At 32.2% G+C, this 18540-nt stretch overlaps 1 protein-coding gene across 13 annotated transcripts in view; it reads right to left on the bottom strand.

The window, feature by feature from the left end:
- The window catches only part of Trpm (transient receptor potential cation channel, subfamily M), a 60304-nt gene that overhangs the window by 36508 nt on the left and 5256 nt on the right, over window positions 1-18540 (bottom strand). For 10 of the 13 annotated variants that reach the window (XM_088030370.1, XM_088030417.1, XM_088030390.1 and 7 more), the window contains exons 3-4: window positions 10579-10656; window positions 8207-8289 (exon numbers count right to left, since the gene is read on the bottom strand). In XM_088030370.1, coding sequence (XP_087886496.1) covers window positions 8207-8289; window positions 10579-10656 — 161 coding nt within the window. Of the gene's footprint in view, window positions 1-8206; window positions 8290-10578; window positions 10657-14236; window positions 14433-18540 lie in introns of those variants that run through there. The other 3 variants (XM_088030361.1, XM_088030383.1, XM_088030408.1) reach the window with 3 other exon arrangements.

Here is an 18540-nt window from a genome sequence, read left to right as displayed (position 1 = left end):
GGTTCCAGAAATCTCGTTGAGCTCGAATTACCTTGCACAGACTGTAATTAGAACGTCGCACGGGTTCATTCACACCGACGAAAATCATCGCGTGTTGGAATAGGAAAAAGGGTGGATTTTGTTCCCCTTTTTCAAGGTCGAGCATAAATCGCGGGTTTAGGGTGGGATCCCGAAGGGGTTTAATATTCGAGAATCGCGGCGTGGGCCTGTAAATGGCTTCCGTCAGTTTGCCAGTGCTTTCAGAGTGGTGCATTTTTTTGAATGTGGGAGAACTACGTGAATATGAAGGTGGAATTGAAAAGCGCATGATGAAAATTTATGAAAAAGTACATCGATAACTCGATGAATATGGAATGGCCTTTAACAGCGTCTTCGATTTCTGTTATTATTGTGGACTGGTTGCGTGAAAGTTGAGCGCCTTGATAGTATTCATTTTACTGCATAATGCATTGCGTTATTTATTTATTAACCATAAATTAATTATAAACACTAATTTAGTGATCCTCTTTGCGCACTAAATAATTGAGAAAAACTTTTATTTTAGTGGCACTTCATTTATTTCTCTTTAACGTTTCGTTTATCAGACTTCACAGGTTCTATTGACATCTCGTTATTTTCTCAGTTTCACTCTTCCACAAAGACAAAACTCTTTTTGTGTCCAAATAAGCACGAACATGTAACGTTTCGGTTGCTTTGTACTAAAAGTTACATTTTAATATCTCCGATTGTTAAATGGAAATGTTTCAGGCGTCTTAAACATTCTACCGTCTGAACGTTGCAATCAACAAACTTGAAAGCTTTGAGATAGTTCTTCTGTACCTTAAAATGCTCTAATATTTGAAATTCTTCCGCCCACGCTACGTTAAAATTAACAAAGATAAAATTTCGGGGCTGCCAGTAATACCACATATTAAATTCCCCGTTCGGTCAGGACGAAAAAATTAGTTCAGTTCGATAGGTCCTGAATTTTGATTAGTTATTTTAGGATAAACCAAAATTTTTAAATATTTTTGATTAAATTTCGTATTTTCGGTAATTCATAATAATTCATTCATTTTTGACACCCTCACTGGCAAATTTCAAAATTTTAAAACAAAAATTTCCAATATTTTAGATAAATAAATTTTGAATTTTAGAAATTCAAGAATGAAATTTAGAGGCTTTACTATTTTTGACACTCTTATTAATTATGCCAAATTATAAAATTTTAGAGCCAGAAACAGAATTTTTAGAAATTTTTTTATGTTAGGACGAACTAAAAATTTCCAATATTTTAGATAAAATTTCGTGTTTTCGCTAATTTTGCGAATTCAAGAATGAAATTTAGAGGCATTACTACTTGTGACACGCTTGATAACTGTACAAAATTTCAAAATTTTAGAACCAGAAACAGAATTTCTAGAATTTTTATTATGTATACAGTATGTCTCCGGATTGAGTTCACAAGAGGGAAAAAAAGTTTATTTTCCATTTTACAAAAAAAATGACAAAGAAATAACATTTTTTGCTTATTTCAAAACAGATAAATCTGCAATTTAAATTTCTTAATTATTAGATTGTACTCTTAAAATTAATTTTTTCATTATTTTTATTTATTAAATTTTATAATTGTATTTAAATAATAGCAAGCTTTAATTTTTTTGTAAAATGAAAAATAACGTGTTTTTTCCTCTTGTGAACTCAATCCGGGGACATACTGTAGATGAACTAAGAATTTCCAATATTTTACATTGCATTTCGTATTTTCGCTAATTTTAGGAATTCAAGAAAGAAATTTGGAGGCATGACTACTTGTGACACGTTTAATAACTATTACCAAATTTCAAAATTTTCGAAGTAAAAACAGAATTTTTTTATGTTAGGACGATCCAAAAAATTTCAATATTCTAGGTAAAATTTCGTATTTTCGCTAATTTTAGAAATTTAAGAATAAAATTTGGAGCCATTACTACTTTTGACACACCTAATAACTCTGCCAAATTTCAAAATTTTAGAACCAGAAACAGAATTTTTAGGATTTTTTTTATGTTAGGACAAACTAAAAATTTCCAATATTTTAGATTGCATTTCGTATTTTCTTAATTTTAGGAATTCAAGAATAGTTATTTACATAAAAGTCAGGAAAATGTCTCATTACTGAAGAGGAGCTATGTTGAAATACGAGGCACTTTGTGCCGAGTATTTTAAAGCTCCGAGACAAGTAAGACATTTTACTGACGAGTTTTGTATTAAATTTTTCCGGAAATCGCAATAAATCGCTAAAAATCGAGATTTTCCAACAAGTTTTTTAATTAATTGCGCAAAAATCTAGTTTGTCAATTTGTTGAAAACGATGGTTACAAACAAAACAATTATAAAATTTTGTGCGTACGTCAGAGCTGTGTGTTTATTTCATTAATTAATTATGAATACAAGCGAAAACACTGGTGAGGATGTTCCTTTTGACCTAAGCAAAGCAGCGGCTGCTGCTACAGAAGAATTGTTACCGTCGAAATCTAAGGAGCGGTATGAAAAGCAGTTCCAAATCTTTGAAGATTGGCGCAGGCTTAAAAATGTTACTTCGCTAACGGAAGACGTATTTCTGGCTTATTTTGCGGAAAAATCAAGTTCTTATAAGGCTTCAAGCCTCTGGAGCACTTACTCTATGTTGAAAGCCGTGCTTTTGTTGAAGGAAAATTTGGATATCAGCAAGTTTTGTAAGGTAACTGCTTACCTAAAACGAAAATCGACTGGTTACCAACCAAAAAAATCGAAATGTTTGTCTCGGGACCAGATAGATAAATTTCTGCTTGAAGCTCCCGACAAGAAATTTTTATTAATGAAAGTAAGTTATTACAATGATTACATATTTAAGTTTTATTAAATTTGGTAATTTCAGGTGGCGCTTATTTTTGGGGTGTCTGGAGCCTGTCGATGCGACGAATTATCAAGGATGTTAGTTGACGACATTGAAGATCAAAATAACGTGCTCATAGTACACATTCCTGATTCTAAAACAAAAAAACCTCGAAGCTTTGTAGTTGTTGATGAAAGAAATCTTGCTACATACAGACGTTATTTGGAATTACGTCCGCCTAGTACTCCACACAAGCGCTTATTTTTAAATTACAAGAAAGGGAAATGTACGGTCCAACCAGTGGGCTTGCATTCATTTGGTAAATTTCCTTCTCAAATTGCTACCTACCTTGGTCTACCAACACCTCTGGAATACACAGGACATTGTATGCGGCGCAGTTCCGCGACGTTACTAGTAGACGGAGGAGGAGATATTACCAACTTAAAAAGGCATGGAGGATGGCAAAGCAGTTCAGTAGCAGAAGGATACATAGAAGAGTCCATCGAAAATAAATTAGATATAGCTAATAAAATACAAGCTGGTCCGAAAAAAAGACCCTTCACTAATATCGAGACGTGTCCCTCTACAAGTTGATTCATCTGAAATCTGTTGCACCGAAATCTCGACTGAAATTTTTGATAAAAAGGTTAAACTTGATCATAAATCTCTGTCTGGAATTAACATTGCAAATATATCGAATTCTACAATTAATGTTAATATGTATCTGTAAATAGTGTAATTTACGAAATTTTGAATAAATTTTTCTTGTTTAAATAACTAATTATTTTGCGTCATTTTTGTAGTTTTTACAGTACTAGTCAGGGAAATCCAATTTTCCTGCGCCTAATGTCGCAAGGAAATGCTGTTTCAATGACGATTTCCGGAAAAAAAATTTGCAAGCATTACTACTTCTGACACGCTTACGAACCCAAAATTTTAGAACCAAAAACAGAATTTTTTAAATTTTTCATGTTAGGACGAACTAAAAATATCCAATAATTTAGATTAAATTTCTTATTTTCGTTAATTTTAGAAATTCAAGAATGAAATTTGGAGGTGTCATTATTTTTGACGCTTATTAATTCTGCCTAATTCCAAAATTTTAGACCCAGAAACAGAATTTTTAGAAATTTTTTATATTAGGACGCTCTAAAAATTTCCAGTATTTTAGATTAAATTTCGTATTTTCGTAAATTTCAGGAATATAAGAATGAAATTTGGAGGCAGTACTACTTGTGACACGCTTACTAACTCTAAATTTCGTATTTTCGTAAATTTCAGGAATATAAGAATGAAATTTGGAGGCAGTACTACTTATGACACGCTTACTAACTCTGCCAAATTAAAAAATTCCTCCGTAGATTAAATTCTAAAATTCTAATAATTGTATTTCAACAGATGTCCTGTAAAAATTATAGAACCCATTCATAAATTCCCAGACAAAAGCCATCGCGTTCTTTTTACAAATAACGTTAGAAACAACAATAAAACGCTTTAATTAAACTACAAAAGCTTTTCCAAGAAATCCCCTGAAAACTCACGTCACAACTTATTAAAGTTTGTTGTCTAAAGTTATAACGCGTGTCGTTTCAGTTAGAAATCGTTTATAGAACGTGTCTACAAGGGTTTCGTTGGTTCAACAAATTGGAGAAATAACCAAACAGGAAACTGGGGCTTTGTGTATCCTCGTAGGACGAAGTTGAGGTGTCGCAATGCGGTGATCATCCTGGAAATTCGTGACAAATTCTTATTACCCGAAAGGCGCGTCCTGTTTATTCCGCGTTTAGATGGCGATCGGAAATCGATTTATCACTAACTTATTAATTTCGATTTTTGACACAATCGCTGTCTAATTTCGTAAGTGATAGCGCTTCAGACTAAATTAATCTAAAACAGTTGCAAGATCGTTTTATTGGTTTAATTGGGAGAGAGCGTCTCCGGTGGATTTTTGTCTAGCGAACGAGTCCTTGGGGGCACACATAGTCCTAAATGTAGTCCAGACTCCCAGGGCAATTGTCTAGACGTTTGGATTGAAAATTTTTCTTTTAACGCGAAGTTTTACATTGAGTGAGTTGCAAAACTACATTAATTGGTGTTCAGTTATTTTTACGTAATAATTCTTCGGCTACCTTCATATCTAAAAAAAGGTTCCATTTTCACGCACGCTTCCTGTCTTCACACGGTTAACCCCGAACAAACAATTTTATTTCCTGCTGAGCAACACGGTTTTTTTCTTTCCGATGCATCAACCCGAGCACGCAAATACCACCGCCGCACCACAAATTCTCGACCTCTGCCAAACCCAGCAGTTTGTTTCCGCTAAGTATCCTTTCAGGTACCCTTATCAACTTATCATTCATCATCTGGTTTTAGGGGCGCATAAAATTAAATTGTTTCTCCCACAGGTTGTACCTTTTTAACAAGTTATCAGTACTCGAGAGATGTAACTAACTCAAATACATCTGGCGCCAGAGTTAACAACGAAACTCATATTTTAATCAGAAATGTTGGCTTGGAGGAGTTGGACCTCTGTTATATTACCTGCCCCAAAGGCAATTGTAATGTTGAATTCCTGATTATAACGATAAATGGAACTATGCGAGGCGTGAATTTAATAAGAAAGTTTGCCGTCTGAACAGAGGAGAATTAGCCAATTAGCATTTTTTTTGTTAAAGTAGAAAACGAGGCGCGCATATTGGGAGTATCCCCTCGCGATAAATATAAAATATGTGATGAAAATTGACATTTTTATAGACGGTTTAAACGCGGTAATTAATGTCGCAGCGTAGTCAGAGTTATGGATATTTAACACGCTAGTTTTATGTGATTTTAAAGTCTGGCATGTTTATAGTAATGCTTTAATTTTTGTTGTAAATTACAGATATGTAAATCAATAAGATCAATAAATATTATATCTTTTTTAATGTTCAACTGAATTTTTATTTAACCCATTTAACCCAAGTTCTGCTTTAATTCAAATGTGTGGACAATTTTATTTGTGAATTCTACGCGAAATTGTGAGAACATTTTGGTAACGATTTTGTTTGGGGCTTGTTAAAATAAGCTCTGCAATTAATTTAAAAGGCTTGCAGCAATTTTGCGTACGTGTATTTTCGCGAAAATGTGGAGATTTACCTCTGAGTATAATATGTTAACAACAAAAGGGGTTTGTTCGAAAATCCTCGTCTAATTAAGAAAAATTTAAACTGTAAGAAATGGTGGGTGCGCCCAAATAAAATTTGTTTTTCAGTTTCGTGAAATGCAAGATTTTTTCCCCATTCTCCATTTATTTCATTTTTTTGGTCTTAAATTAGACAAACATTTCTAGTCATAAACTTCCATGAAGCGATTTATATTCTAAACACCAAAAACCAAATATTTTCAATTTTTTGTTAATAAAATTAGTACGTTTTTTAATTTTTGAGTTATAACAATGAAATTTGAGGAGATTACTACTTCTAAAGTGTTTACTAACTGTGCCAAAGTGCCAAATTTTAGAACAAAAATAGAGATTTTAGAAAATTTTAGTTTAGAACGGACCAAATATTTTCAATTTTTTGTCAAAAAAATTCGTATTTAAGCTATAAGAATGGAAATTGGGAAGGTTACTTCTTTTAAAGTGTTTATTAACTGTGCCAAAGTGCAAAATGTTAGAACAAGAAATAGAGATTTTAGAAAATTTAATTTTAGGAACCAAATATTTTCAATTTTTTGTTATTTAAAATTCGTATTTTTGTTAGTTTTTAAGTTATGACAAGGAAATTCGGGAAGGTTTTTACCTCTAAAATGTTCATTAACTGTGCCAAAAAGCAAAATTTTAGAACAAGAAATAGATATTTTAGAAAATTTTATTTTCAGACGGACCAGATATTTTTCACTTTTTGTTATTAAAATTCGTATTTTTGTTAGTTTTTAAGTTATGACTCATGACCATGAAGTTTGGGGAGGTTACTACTTCGAAAATGCCCATTAACTGTGCCAAAGTGCAAACCTTTATAACAAAAATAGAGATTTTAGAAAATTTCATTTTTAGAACGAAACAAATATTTTCAATTTTTTTTTATGAAAATTCGTATCTTTGTTAGTTTTTGAGTTTATATCATTGGAATTTGGGAAGGTTACTACTTCTAAAGTGTTCATTAACTGTGCCAAAAAGCAAAATTTTAGAACAAAAAATAGAGATTTTAGAAAATTTTATTTTAGCACGAACCAAATATTTTTAACTTTTTGATATCAAAATTCGTATTTTTGTTAGATTTTAAGTTATGACAATAAATTTAGGGAAAGTTACTACTTTTGAAGTGTTCATTTCCTGTGCCAAAGTTCAAAATTTTAGAATAAAAAATAGATATTTTAGAAAATTGTATTTTAGAACGAACAAAATATTTTCTACGCTTTATTTGTGAATTTTTGTCTTCTTAAACGCTGCTTAAAGTACAATTATTATGCCCATATTTAAATTTTAATATGTATCATAGTTTTATAAAGGGATGCTACAAGGTATTTCAAGTGGATATAAGCGGTATCGGCTCGAGTCAGGCTTTGTAACTAGATAAATCACATTTTTCAATAAACTTATCTAAAAACACACAAAAATTCGTGAATTTAAAGAACCTTGGGACCACCTCTAAACAATCCCCGGTGTAAATACGCACGCGGTTTCAGTCTCACGCAATTAATTTAGAACAGTGCAATTAATCGTGACGTAAACAATAACAGAATTTATCACACAAACATTTAAAACCGCTCGCGATTGAATTTATGGTGTAAATTATCTCTCATCTCCATCTCTCGTCTGCCAAATCAATAACGATAATGAAAACTGTTTCGGCCGCGCGCAAAAAATTCCCGGAAGTCCTCAAGGAGCCCGAGTCCTTTTTTCGGTTCATTTCTCAATAATCCCAACTCAAATTTTAATACCGTCGTAATAATGGAACTAATTTAAGAAGCTTTTTAAACACTTCAAAAGAAATGAGTGCAAGGATGATAAAACGTTAATTGAACCACTCGAAATCTATATTCAAAGCGGAAAGTTTCGCAATACGGTTACATTTTATTACCGATGAATAAATCATGGGATGGAAATTAAATTTCTTCATTCGTATTTATGTTATTCTATGTTATCTAAGAAGGTACGTCCTTCGTAGTTATTATTATACGAAGACACAAGAAATTATACGAAAATAATGATAAGGTCGCGAAATTCGCAGTAAGCAGCTTTGCGAAAAAACTCTCAATCAGTTTGGACTCCCCCCAAAAACTCGCGAATGCATTTCGAGCGATTTAAACTTTTCATGCAGTCACGTTTGGTAAATATTTACGGTGAGTCGACGTCACAAGTAAAACTTCCACAATGTCATTATCACTCACCTCTGCTCATCTTTGGTGTGGGCTATGAATCTCGTACACTCTCTCTTGTGGAAAGTCGCTTCTATCCAACTCCGCGCAGGAGCCTGCAAAAACACAAAAGTTTAACACTGAACGACTGCACCCTTCACCATAAATAAAATAACTTCAAACGGCCGACTTGATGGTAACTTGCAGAGAAGTTATTTCCATGATGCGGACGAAATATTTCTTTAATGTCTCGAACCGAAGAAAAAATTTATTCCCCGGAGGAATTCGCTCGGTATGGAAATTCAAGTTTAAGATCGTATTTGGTTTTGTTGAAATTACTACACTGATTGATGGCGAGAGAAAAGAAATAGTCAAAGTTCTTGAAATAAGCCCCAGTTTTAATGAAGACGTGAAATTCATAATAAGGTCTGGAGACACGGCTGTATTTACATACTTTTACGGACGGAAAAGCACAGGGAAATGAACAGGTAAAAAGACAAATATTTCAAGAAGAGATTAGAAGAGGGAGGCGATCGATCTTGTCCAGGCGATGTGGGTGGATATGTAATTTAGATGAACAAATAGAGATAGACACGAAAAAAACGAGTTTTATGAAATATTGGAGTTCGTGGAAAACCAGAGGATTGGATAATATTTTGTTGGACGAGTCATTAGCACTTTCCTTTAAAAAAAGTAAATTAAGATCTGCTTTCAACTGTTACAAAGTGTGCTAAAAAATCAATTTGTTTGTATTACACTTTTATGAAATTTTGATTAAGAATAATGGACCGACCAAAAAATTGAAAAAAATAATAAAGAAATCATTGGTACTTCGAAACTAGTTTATTTGCATCGAAATATTTTACCTGTTTTAGAGGATTCACCCAAAACCGATAAATCTCAAGGTTATATAAATTAATTCTTAACTGCAAATTAAATAAAAAGAAGACAGTATCAAATGGGATAAACTACCGGAGAAACCAAAAAATTGACTGAATTTCAATGCAAAATCTCATCAAAATCAGCCTTCACTGGAATGGAAAAGTTTCTAGGTTTTATGTAATTTTTCAATTGATTTTCTGTTGCAAAATCAAATTAAAAGTCAATTTTATGCAATTTTATTCAAGCTGTCAAGTAAGAAATTAAATAAATTATATATACGTTCAAAAATCTTGCACCATATTATATTATAAAACCATAATAAATATTAAAATTTCTGTTTCTTGTTTTCAAATTTTGCACTTTGGCACAGTTAATGAACACTTTAAAAGTAGTAACCTCCCCAATTTTCAATGTCATAACTTAAAAACCAACAAAAATTCGAATGTTAATAACAAAAAGTTGAAAATATTTCGATCTAAAAAATAATTTTCTAAAATCTCTATTTTTTGTTCTAAAATTTTGTCTTTTGGTACAGTTAACGGACACTTTAGAAGTAGTAACCTCCTCAATTTTCATTGTTATAACTAAAAACTAACAAAAATACGAATTTTAATACAAAAAAGTTGAAAATATTTGGTTCATTCTAAAATAAAAATTTCCAAAATCTTTATTTTTTGTTCTAAAATTTTGCACTTTGGCACAGATAATGAACACTTGAGTAGTAGTAACCTCCCCAAATTTCATAATCATAACTCAAAAATTAACAAAAATTCGAATTTTAATCACAAAAAGTTGCAAATATTTGATCCGCCCAAAAAAAAAAAATCGAAAATCTCTATTTTTGTTCTAAAATTTTGCACTTTGGCACAGTTAATGAACACTTGGGTAAGTAACCTTCTCAAATTTAATTGCCATAATTTAAAAACAAACAAAAGTACGTGTTCTGATAGCATTCAGGGAAGTTTATGACTAGAATTTTTTATCTAAAAAACAAAAATAGAGAGAATGCAAGACTTTTGAACGTAAGTGTACAACTACATCTTGAAATTAGAAATTAAAGGCAATCAAAAAATTTTCTTAAAATTGTTTTTCCGTTAGGTATGAAATTTTAAAACCTAGCCCTATCAAAAAAATGTTTTTCTTAGATATCGAAATAGTCCTGAAAAAAATTTGGACTCTCCACCTTTGAAAACAACGTCCAATCCTGCAAATGCACCTAAAACATTACCTGTCCTAGAAACAAACCGCAATTCTTAATTCTAAATAAAAAAAAGACAAATTAATCACGGCACGAACCTTTTAACACCAAACTCTAATTTTTCCATCCACTTACATAAATCTACATACATGCATTTTAAATAAAGAAAAACCTATAAAACAAACACCAAAATGTCTCTCGACACACTTTTCCTACACCCCAAAGAACGACAAAACTGTCATGCAATGTTAGAATAATTTCTTCGTGTACAGACCATAAAAGCGTTATTGTATTGGTTCCCGATAGGCGATACATATTGACTTACGGAGGAGAATGGAGGTGCCACTGGCCATAAAAACGTTGACAAAGAACTCACTAAAGAGTCTAATATTCCACTTGGATGCTGCAAATAATTATAGAAAAAAAAACAGTTAAAGAGGCCACTACAAGAAGACACTAAAGCGGTGATTAAATGAAATTAAAATTAATACGAGGCTAAATGTGGGGATTATTGTTGGATTAGTCTGCAGCAGGGGGATTATGTTACTAAAAATACGGCGATTAGTAACTTTCCACTGGGGGCAGTTAGTGCTAGCCTGGCATAAGCACTATAAAGCTCAGTATCTTGATATATCTAATTGCAAAACAAGTTTATGGGGCCACAAAAAGCATAGGTTTACAGTCAAATTTAGTGTGGAAGTTGAACTTTCGTAATAAAAAATGGAAGATTTGTGAGCAGGAGCGATATTGAAAATGATTTGTGTTGAAAGGCAACATGACAAAATATTCAATCAGCTGAAAATCGAAAGCAACTTATCTTTATCGTCCCCAGGCAAAAAGACGGATTGATACACGAAGTAGTGGAAAAACGCATTGCAGACAAACGTTAAACAACAATCCAAAGAAAAATAGCAGTTTTGAAGTTAATAAAACCATCGTGTTTCAAGCAGCAGACTTATCAACTAAATTCAAGATGCTTTTTTCCATTAATCTCCTTTCTGTATGCAGATTATTCCGCCCTTAACATCACGTATTTTTTAATTAAACTCCAACATAATTACACCAAACAATGGAGCTCCTGCTAGACATCCAGCCACTTTCCTCAACACCTGAAATCCTGAAACTATTAAGTTCCAGGATCACAAAACTGAAATTACCGCACCTAGTTTCGTGATTATTTTGACAATGTGCCACTTCGCACATATACAATGTTTCTTTTAAGGTTTTCAGTGGAAATACAGAGTTAATTTAGCAACCGCTGAAAAGGCTAGTTCTTCTGACCTACTTTTATTCACTGCTGAAAATCAAAGAGTGCGGTGGCGAAGGTTAAAGGTCACAAAAAAACCATTTAAACATAACAATAAACGTGTCCCGGGGGAAATAATCATTGCTACATCATCGATTTTAAAGCGTACGTAAATACCACTGAGGGTTGTTATTGCACTATCAATTTCTGTTTGGTGGTTTTGTGATTTGTCTCATTCCCCCCATATTCTGGGGAGTTATGAGCGTTGGTGGAGTTAGGGGAATTACCCCCGATGTACGGTAGATTTAATTTCATTGCATATTTCTACAAGCGGGTCGCCCTACGTTTAAAATTATAAAAATGCATTAATTAATCGATAATTGATAAAAACGAGGGTTCAAACATGACATTGAATTAACCCAATTACAACATGTTGTTCAATGTCCTGTAGCGTCTGAAGGCATATACCTAATAATGCCGCTAATGCACTCCTCTGGTTTCACTCAAAATCAATGCATGTAATTAAAAATTAATAACAAATTTAAAAAAAACTTCGCTTTATCAAAATTGTCGTAATTTGAAAGAATTTTTTCTTATTCATCGTGAAATTAAATTCATGTTGTAATGCTGAAATGTTATCACAGGCATTTCCCGCGTTTGTTGACAACATTGCAATTCCACTGCATTCAACAGAAAGATGAATATTTTTATTTTTAAATTTATAATCCCGAGTTTGCTCGAACTTGATTATCTCATAAAAATCTTATTCACTGTCTTGGAGATTTTGCTCGGAAATTCAACTTCTTCAGAGCACATCTTCAGTTGTCAAGTTTCAAAATTCGGACTAGGTAATTATAACTGCACGATTATTCTTTCGATTTGTCGTATTTCCGGAGTTATGAAGCTCCAAAATTCCATCGAAATGTAAAATAAAATTTAGCAAAATTATAATATTAAACGATTTTATTTAAAGATCCACCTCTTTTTCGAAACAAAATAGGGAATGTGATTGAAGTCGGATTAAAACCCAAAAAAAGAATTCGCTTATTGGCTGGCATTCCTTATCAATGCAGTTTTTGTAACAAAAAACGCACTTGAATAACTAACTCGATCGGAACTTTTCCCTCATTGGATAAACGACAAAAACTGTTGTTTATTGGGTAAATTTCTAGGCTAATTAAATTAGTTCTACTGGGGACAGCGGAGGAAGATTGAAACACGAATATCTCCCGCAGGAAAAGTCCTAAAATTACGGAACTTCCCCCAAATTAGCCAATTTCGACTATTATCTATTATTTCCGTAACATTGTCAATCTTGCTTCTAAAACAGTGAAATTTGGTGGTTTTGTTAGCTTAAACTCGTCCTTTAAATGTGCCAAATTAAAAAATTTTAGTACAAGCAATAGAATTTTTAGAAGTTTCAATCTACGAAACAAACTAAAAATTTCCTTTTTTTCGACCAAATTCCGTAACTTTGGTGCTAAATTTCAAAATTTTAGAACAAGTATGTGAATTTTTGGATTTTTTTTCAGGCTGAACTAAAAATTTCGACCAAAATTTCGAACATACTAACTCTGGTAATTTCCAAGCTAATTAACTCTGGTAATTTTCAAGCTCTTGCAATGAAATTTGGGAAGATTACAGCTTTTGACATGTTTGTTAACTGTGCGAAATTACAAAATTGTGGCACTAAAAACTCAAATTTTGAAAAATTTTATACGAAGACGAATCAAAAGTTTTGGACATTTTTAACCAAAATTCTAACTCTGGTAATTTTTGAGATGTTATAATGAAATTTTGGAACATTGCAACTTTTGAGGTGTTTATTAACTGTGCAAAATCTTAAGACGAACAAAAAATTTCGACTTCTATTAAATTCTTTAACTTTGTCAATTTTAATTACAAAATACATACATAGTACAATTTATAGGAGTTACTATTTCTGATTAATTTAATATTTGTGCTAAATTACAAAATTTTAAAACAACAATGGGAATTTTTCGAATTTTTTTGCAAGATAAACTAAGAATTTAGACCATTTTCTATAAAATTTTGTAACTTTGGCAATTTCGATACTAAAAAAATGACATCTGAAAACCAAGAAATTCTAAAACAAATTCTGTTCCTTTATTCTCTAACTCCTCATTCTTAATTTTTTCAACAAAACGGCAAAAATAACGCAAACTTAGGACAAACTTAAAGGGTTTAATACCAATCATCGCATTATTATTTCCCAGGAACTCGAGAGTCTTATCGGCAACTTTCAAAGTTTCTGCGTGTCTATTGATCTTCGGAACATTCAAACACACTTCAAACGTTTCGGTGCACAGGTAAGTTTAGCATAAATCCATTTGATTCCCAAGACCGGTATTCTTAACACAAAGCTGAACTTCTGTATACCTGTGGACTAAAAACTGCAAAAGTTTCAAAGTGAAATTTTTTAGTAGGTATAGAATCGGAAATGACTAATATTTGAGTAATTTAGCGATAAAATTTTTACCCGGAATTATATCAATGCGCGTAGCAACAAAAATAAGTGAACAAACAATTCGGGATTTTTTTCAAGATTCTGGAACAACCCTAAAACCCCGCCACAGTAATCCCATCCCTCCATGCATAATAAAAACCAAACGGATTGAAAACCGAGCGCCCTTGCCCGCAATTAATTCCACTTTTGCGAGAGTAAAAGAACAAAGGAGGCAATTTGATAACACATTATCAAAAATTCAGCTCCTACCTCATCCTTTTTCTTTTTTTTCCTCCGCAGGATATTCAGCTCCTGGAAACTGCCACTGAGCCGTTCAGACAGTTGTAAAATATCACTTTTGGTCAATGTCATTTCGTACAAACACTATCACTGGCGCCTACCAACACTAAATGAATCGTTCAGAGAGCTATTTGTTTAAGTTGATAATTTTACATTTCTTGTGACGTTATCAGGTTTGTCCTCAAGATTAACTACCGGATTCTAGAAATTGTTCGTTGAACAATACGTTTGGAAAATCAGCGATGAATGCAGAGAACAATTAATTGTTGGTGTCAAGGGAGTCAATTGATCTGTTGTGTTTGAGTACACGCGACGATGGTCCTCGTCATGTTGTAACAAGTTGATGAGAGCTTTATTATGATTTCGGTTTAATGAAGTCCAGATGTCGACGAAGCCGAATTATTGCTCGATAAAAAAATTATGCAAGCGCTCTAAATTTCAAATTAGAGTCCAGCAGGCAAAATAAACATGAACCTTGGAATAATTCGTATGAGGCTGATTTTTTGTGTGGACCTTCATTTTATTGTTCTAAACAAATTGTCAAAAGTCCCCATTGAAAGGTGTGCTGCTAAAACAGTTACGCGGTGGTAAATGTCAAAGAAAACAATTCTTTGTAAATATCTCGTCACGGATGATTCCAACGGCAAAAACACCTATTATAAAAATTGTACCTTATCAAACTTACAACAAAAAAAACTTCATAATATTTTTCGTAGGACTAATCGTTTTCAAGATATAGTGATTTTTTTGAAATTTACAAGAAATTGTCACATTATCACATCATCTTAAAAATGACAGAAGTGTCTTTCACGTGTACAAAAACGTTGACTGATGGTAAAATTCTTAATGTATAACAGAGTTTTTTAAAGACCTTAGAACTGTTCTTAGAATTCACAGACCCATGAGGATTTAACATTTTATTCCAATTTACGATTTTTCCGTAATTTTGGTAGTTTTAACGCCTAGACAATCAAAATTGAAGTAGTTACTACTTTTGACGCGTTTATTAACAGTGCTAAATGTTAAAATATTTGACCAAGAAAGAGCAATTTTACAAAAATTTATTAACAGGGTAAGTCAAAATTTCCCTCTATTTATTATAAAATCCCGTAATTTTTGTAATTTTAACGTCAACGCAATCAAAATTGGGGTAGTTACTATTTTTGGCATGTTTATTTACTGTGCCAAATGTCAAAATATTAAAGCAAGAAAGAACAATTTTAGAATTTTTTTTGACATAATAAACGAAAATTTTGCTCTTTATTCTATTGAATTCTGTATCTTTGGTAGTTTTAACGCTAATGCAATAAAAATTGGACTTATTTACTACTTTTAACATGTTTAACTGTGTCAAATGCCAAAATATTAGAACAAGAAAAAGCAAATTTCAAAATTTTTACACTTAGGAAGATTAAAAAAGTCTTCATTTTCTAAAAAATTACGTAACTTTGCCAATTTAACCTTTACACTGCTCGGCCCGGAAAAATCCGCAAAATAATATTTCGCTCAAACTGCTCCGAACGTATATATTCGCATTGATTAAGAAGTGGTCAACTGCTCAAAACATAATTTTTTGAAGACGCAAATATGGTTATCTACCTCTTAGGAATACACAGTCACAATAGCTTTAATTTTTTTAAATACATTTTTTTTACCGTTCCTTGCTCAGAACGTATACAGAGTCCGGCAACACTTGTGTCCACCCCCAAAATCGTCTTTAATTTTAAAGTTACAATTTTGAAAATTTGCATACGCTTATAGTTGACAAAGCTCTAGAAGCTGACGCAAAAATTTGTTTTTTATCACGGTTTGGTTGGCGTCGCGACGCCTAAGAAGTATAATTTTTAGCCATTTTTAAGTTTTTGCGGAAATATTCGCGAATTCAATTTTTTTTCAACATAACTGCGATACAAATATCTGAGTTTTTATTTTAAATCTAATGCAAATTGTGTTTAAAATTTGCGAAAAAAACGTTGTTTTATCAAGTTAGTTTTCAAAATTATGACAGCGCAGGGACAAACTACGTCTACACCAAAATTTCACAAGTCATTTCATTCACTCTTATAAAGGTTAATTTTGATTAACACGGGCATGTCGCACTTTATGGACACCAGAAATCGTTAATTAACATCGACAAAGCGACAATTTCACCAAGTAAGACTTTTGTTACAATCTAAAGCGAGCCAAAGGATAGATGTCATTTGTGACACAAGATGTTGACAGATGGGTGTAAACGTAGTTCCCAACTTTGACGTAATGAAATTGGAAACTAACTTGATAAAACAGCATTTTTTTCTCAAATTTTGAAGACAATTTGCATTGAATCTAAAATAACAACTGAGATATTTTTAACAAATTTATATTGAAAAATAAATCAATTAGGGGTTGATATCACAAACCCTCACAATTAACTAAAATTACATTTTTAAGGCGTCGCGACGCCAAAACTATCAGTGATAAAAAACAAATTTTTGCGTCAGTTTCTAGAGCTTTGTCAACTGTGAGCGTATGCAAATTTTCAAAATTTTATCTTTAAAATTAAAGACGATTTTGGGGGTGGACACAAGTGTTGCCGGACCCTGTATATCCGTCTACGACTAAAATTCATTTGAAATCTATTCCATGCATTTTTTTATCCACGCAGTTTAAAAGTAGGTCCGAACTAAGGGCCAGGTAATATCACCATAATAATCAGCTCTCATCTTAATGTTACCTTGTTTAATATTTATATTGACGTTGTGGAAAATTAAAATCTCTATGAACATTTTTAAAACTAGTTAATCGGACAAGTGCTCAAGACGTTAATAGACGCCAAGGCAAAACAGCGATCAACTGCTCGGAACGTATATTGTCGCAGAAGCTGACAATCCGCGCACAGTTACAAAATTTTCCAAAAAACATTGCGCAGTGAAAAGGTTAAACGCTAAAACAATAAAATTTGTCGACACTATAATTTACAACACACTTATTAACTTTACTAAATCTTAAAATTTTAGAGCAAGAAGGAGCGTTTTTAGAAATTTTTATTGAAAAGATAAACCAAAATTTCCTTCCATTTATTATAAAATTACGTAAATTTGGTAATTTGAACGCCAAGACAATCAAAATTAAAGCAGTTATTACTGTCGACGCGTTTATTAACTGTGCTAATTGCCAAAATATTAGAGCAAGAAAGAACAATTTTAGAAATTTTTGTTGTTCGGAAGAATGAAAAATGCCACTATTTTCTCTAAAATTACGTAACTTTGACAATTTAAACACTGAATCAATAAAATTTGTCGACGTTATAATTTACGGTACGGTTGTCAACTCCACCAAATTTAAAATTTTAGAACAAAAAAAAGCAATTTTAATTTTTTTTATTTTGGGACCGAACCAAATTTCCACCAGTTTCTATAAAATTTCGCAACTTTTGCTAGTTTTATTGTCAATGGTCGAAAATCATTTTTGCTTTTAAGAACTCTAAAGGATTTTACAGTGACAAAATAGTTTCAAATGTTGTGCAGTACCAATTTTAAATATTGGTAATGACCAACTTTATTATTGCTGAAGACAGCCATGAAGACTAAAATGAAGTTTAGGAGGCAATTAAAACTGTATTTTCATTTATTTCAAATAAACTAGTGAAAAGTAATTGTTTTAATGGTTTTATTTTTCAACAGTATGTGGTAATGGCGGCGCCGGCGGTCCATCTTACCAGAATCTTAGGTAAATTAATATAAAATGTACGATTTCAACAAAGATATACATAAAATCCATCCTGTTCTTTTGAAGACTCTCAAAAACTATAAATTCTTGAAGAAAATGAGTACCATGAAAAACAATTTTCAGAAGATTAATTTTATAAGTTGCTGGAAAATTTCGTGGTTTAATTCACTCAATGCTTCCTCAATCTATAAAAAGGCACTACGTTCTATGTTTTGACTGTGGTGCACAAAAGAATAAAATTCTTGAAATTTTGAAAAATACTTTCGTATCTCAAAAATGGTAACTCCTACGAAAAATATTACGAGATCTTTTTGTGGCAAATTTGATAAAGTACAATTTTCATAATAAAGTATTTTTGCCATTGGAATCACCAGTGACAAGATATTTGCAAATATTTGTCTTCGTTGACATTTACCACCGCGTAACTTTTTTAGCAGCACACCTATAGATGGGGACTTTTGACATTTTGTTTGGAACAATAAAATGAACGTCTCAGCCTTATGGGAATTAATCCAAGCTTTTGAAATTTTTGTGTCTATTTGGCCTGGACTATCATGCTCATTTTT

This window comes from Gnatocerus cornutus, chromosome 1 (genome assembly GCF_029298725.1).
Source record: "Gnatocerus cornutus isolate USDA-ARS CGAHR chromosome 1, icGnaCorn1.1, whole genome shotgun sequence".
Classification (NCBI taxonomy): domain Eukaryota; kingdom Metazoa; phylum Arthropoda; class Insecta; order Coleoptera; family Tenebrionidae; genus Gnatocerus; species Gnatocerus cornutus.
The sequence above is the reverse complement of the archived record's forward strand: the minus strand, read 5'-3'. Positions and strand labels throughout refer to the sequence as shown.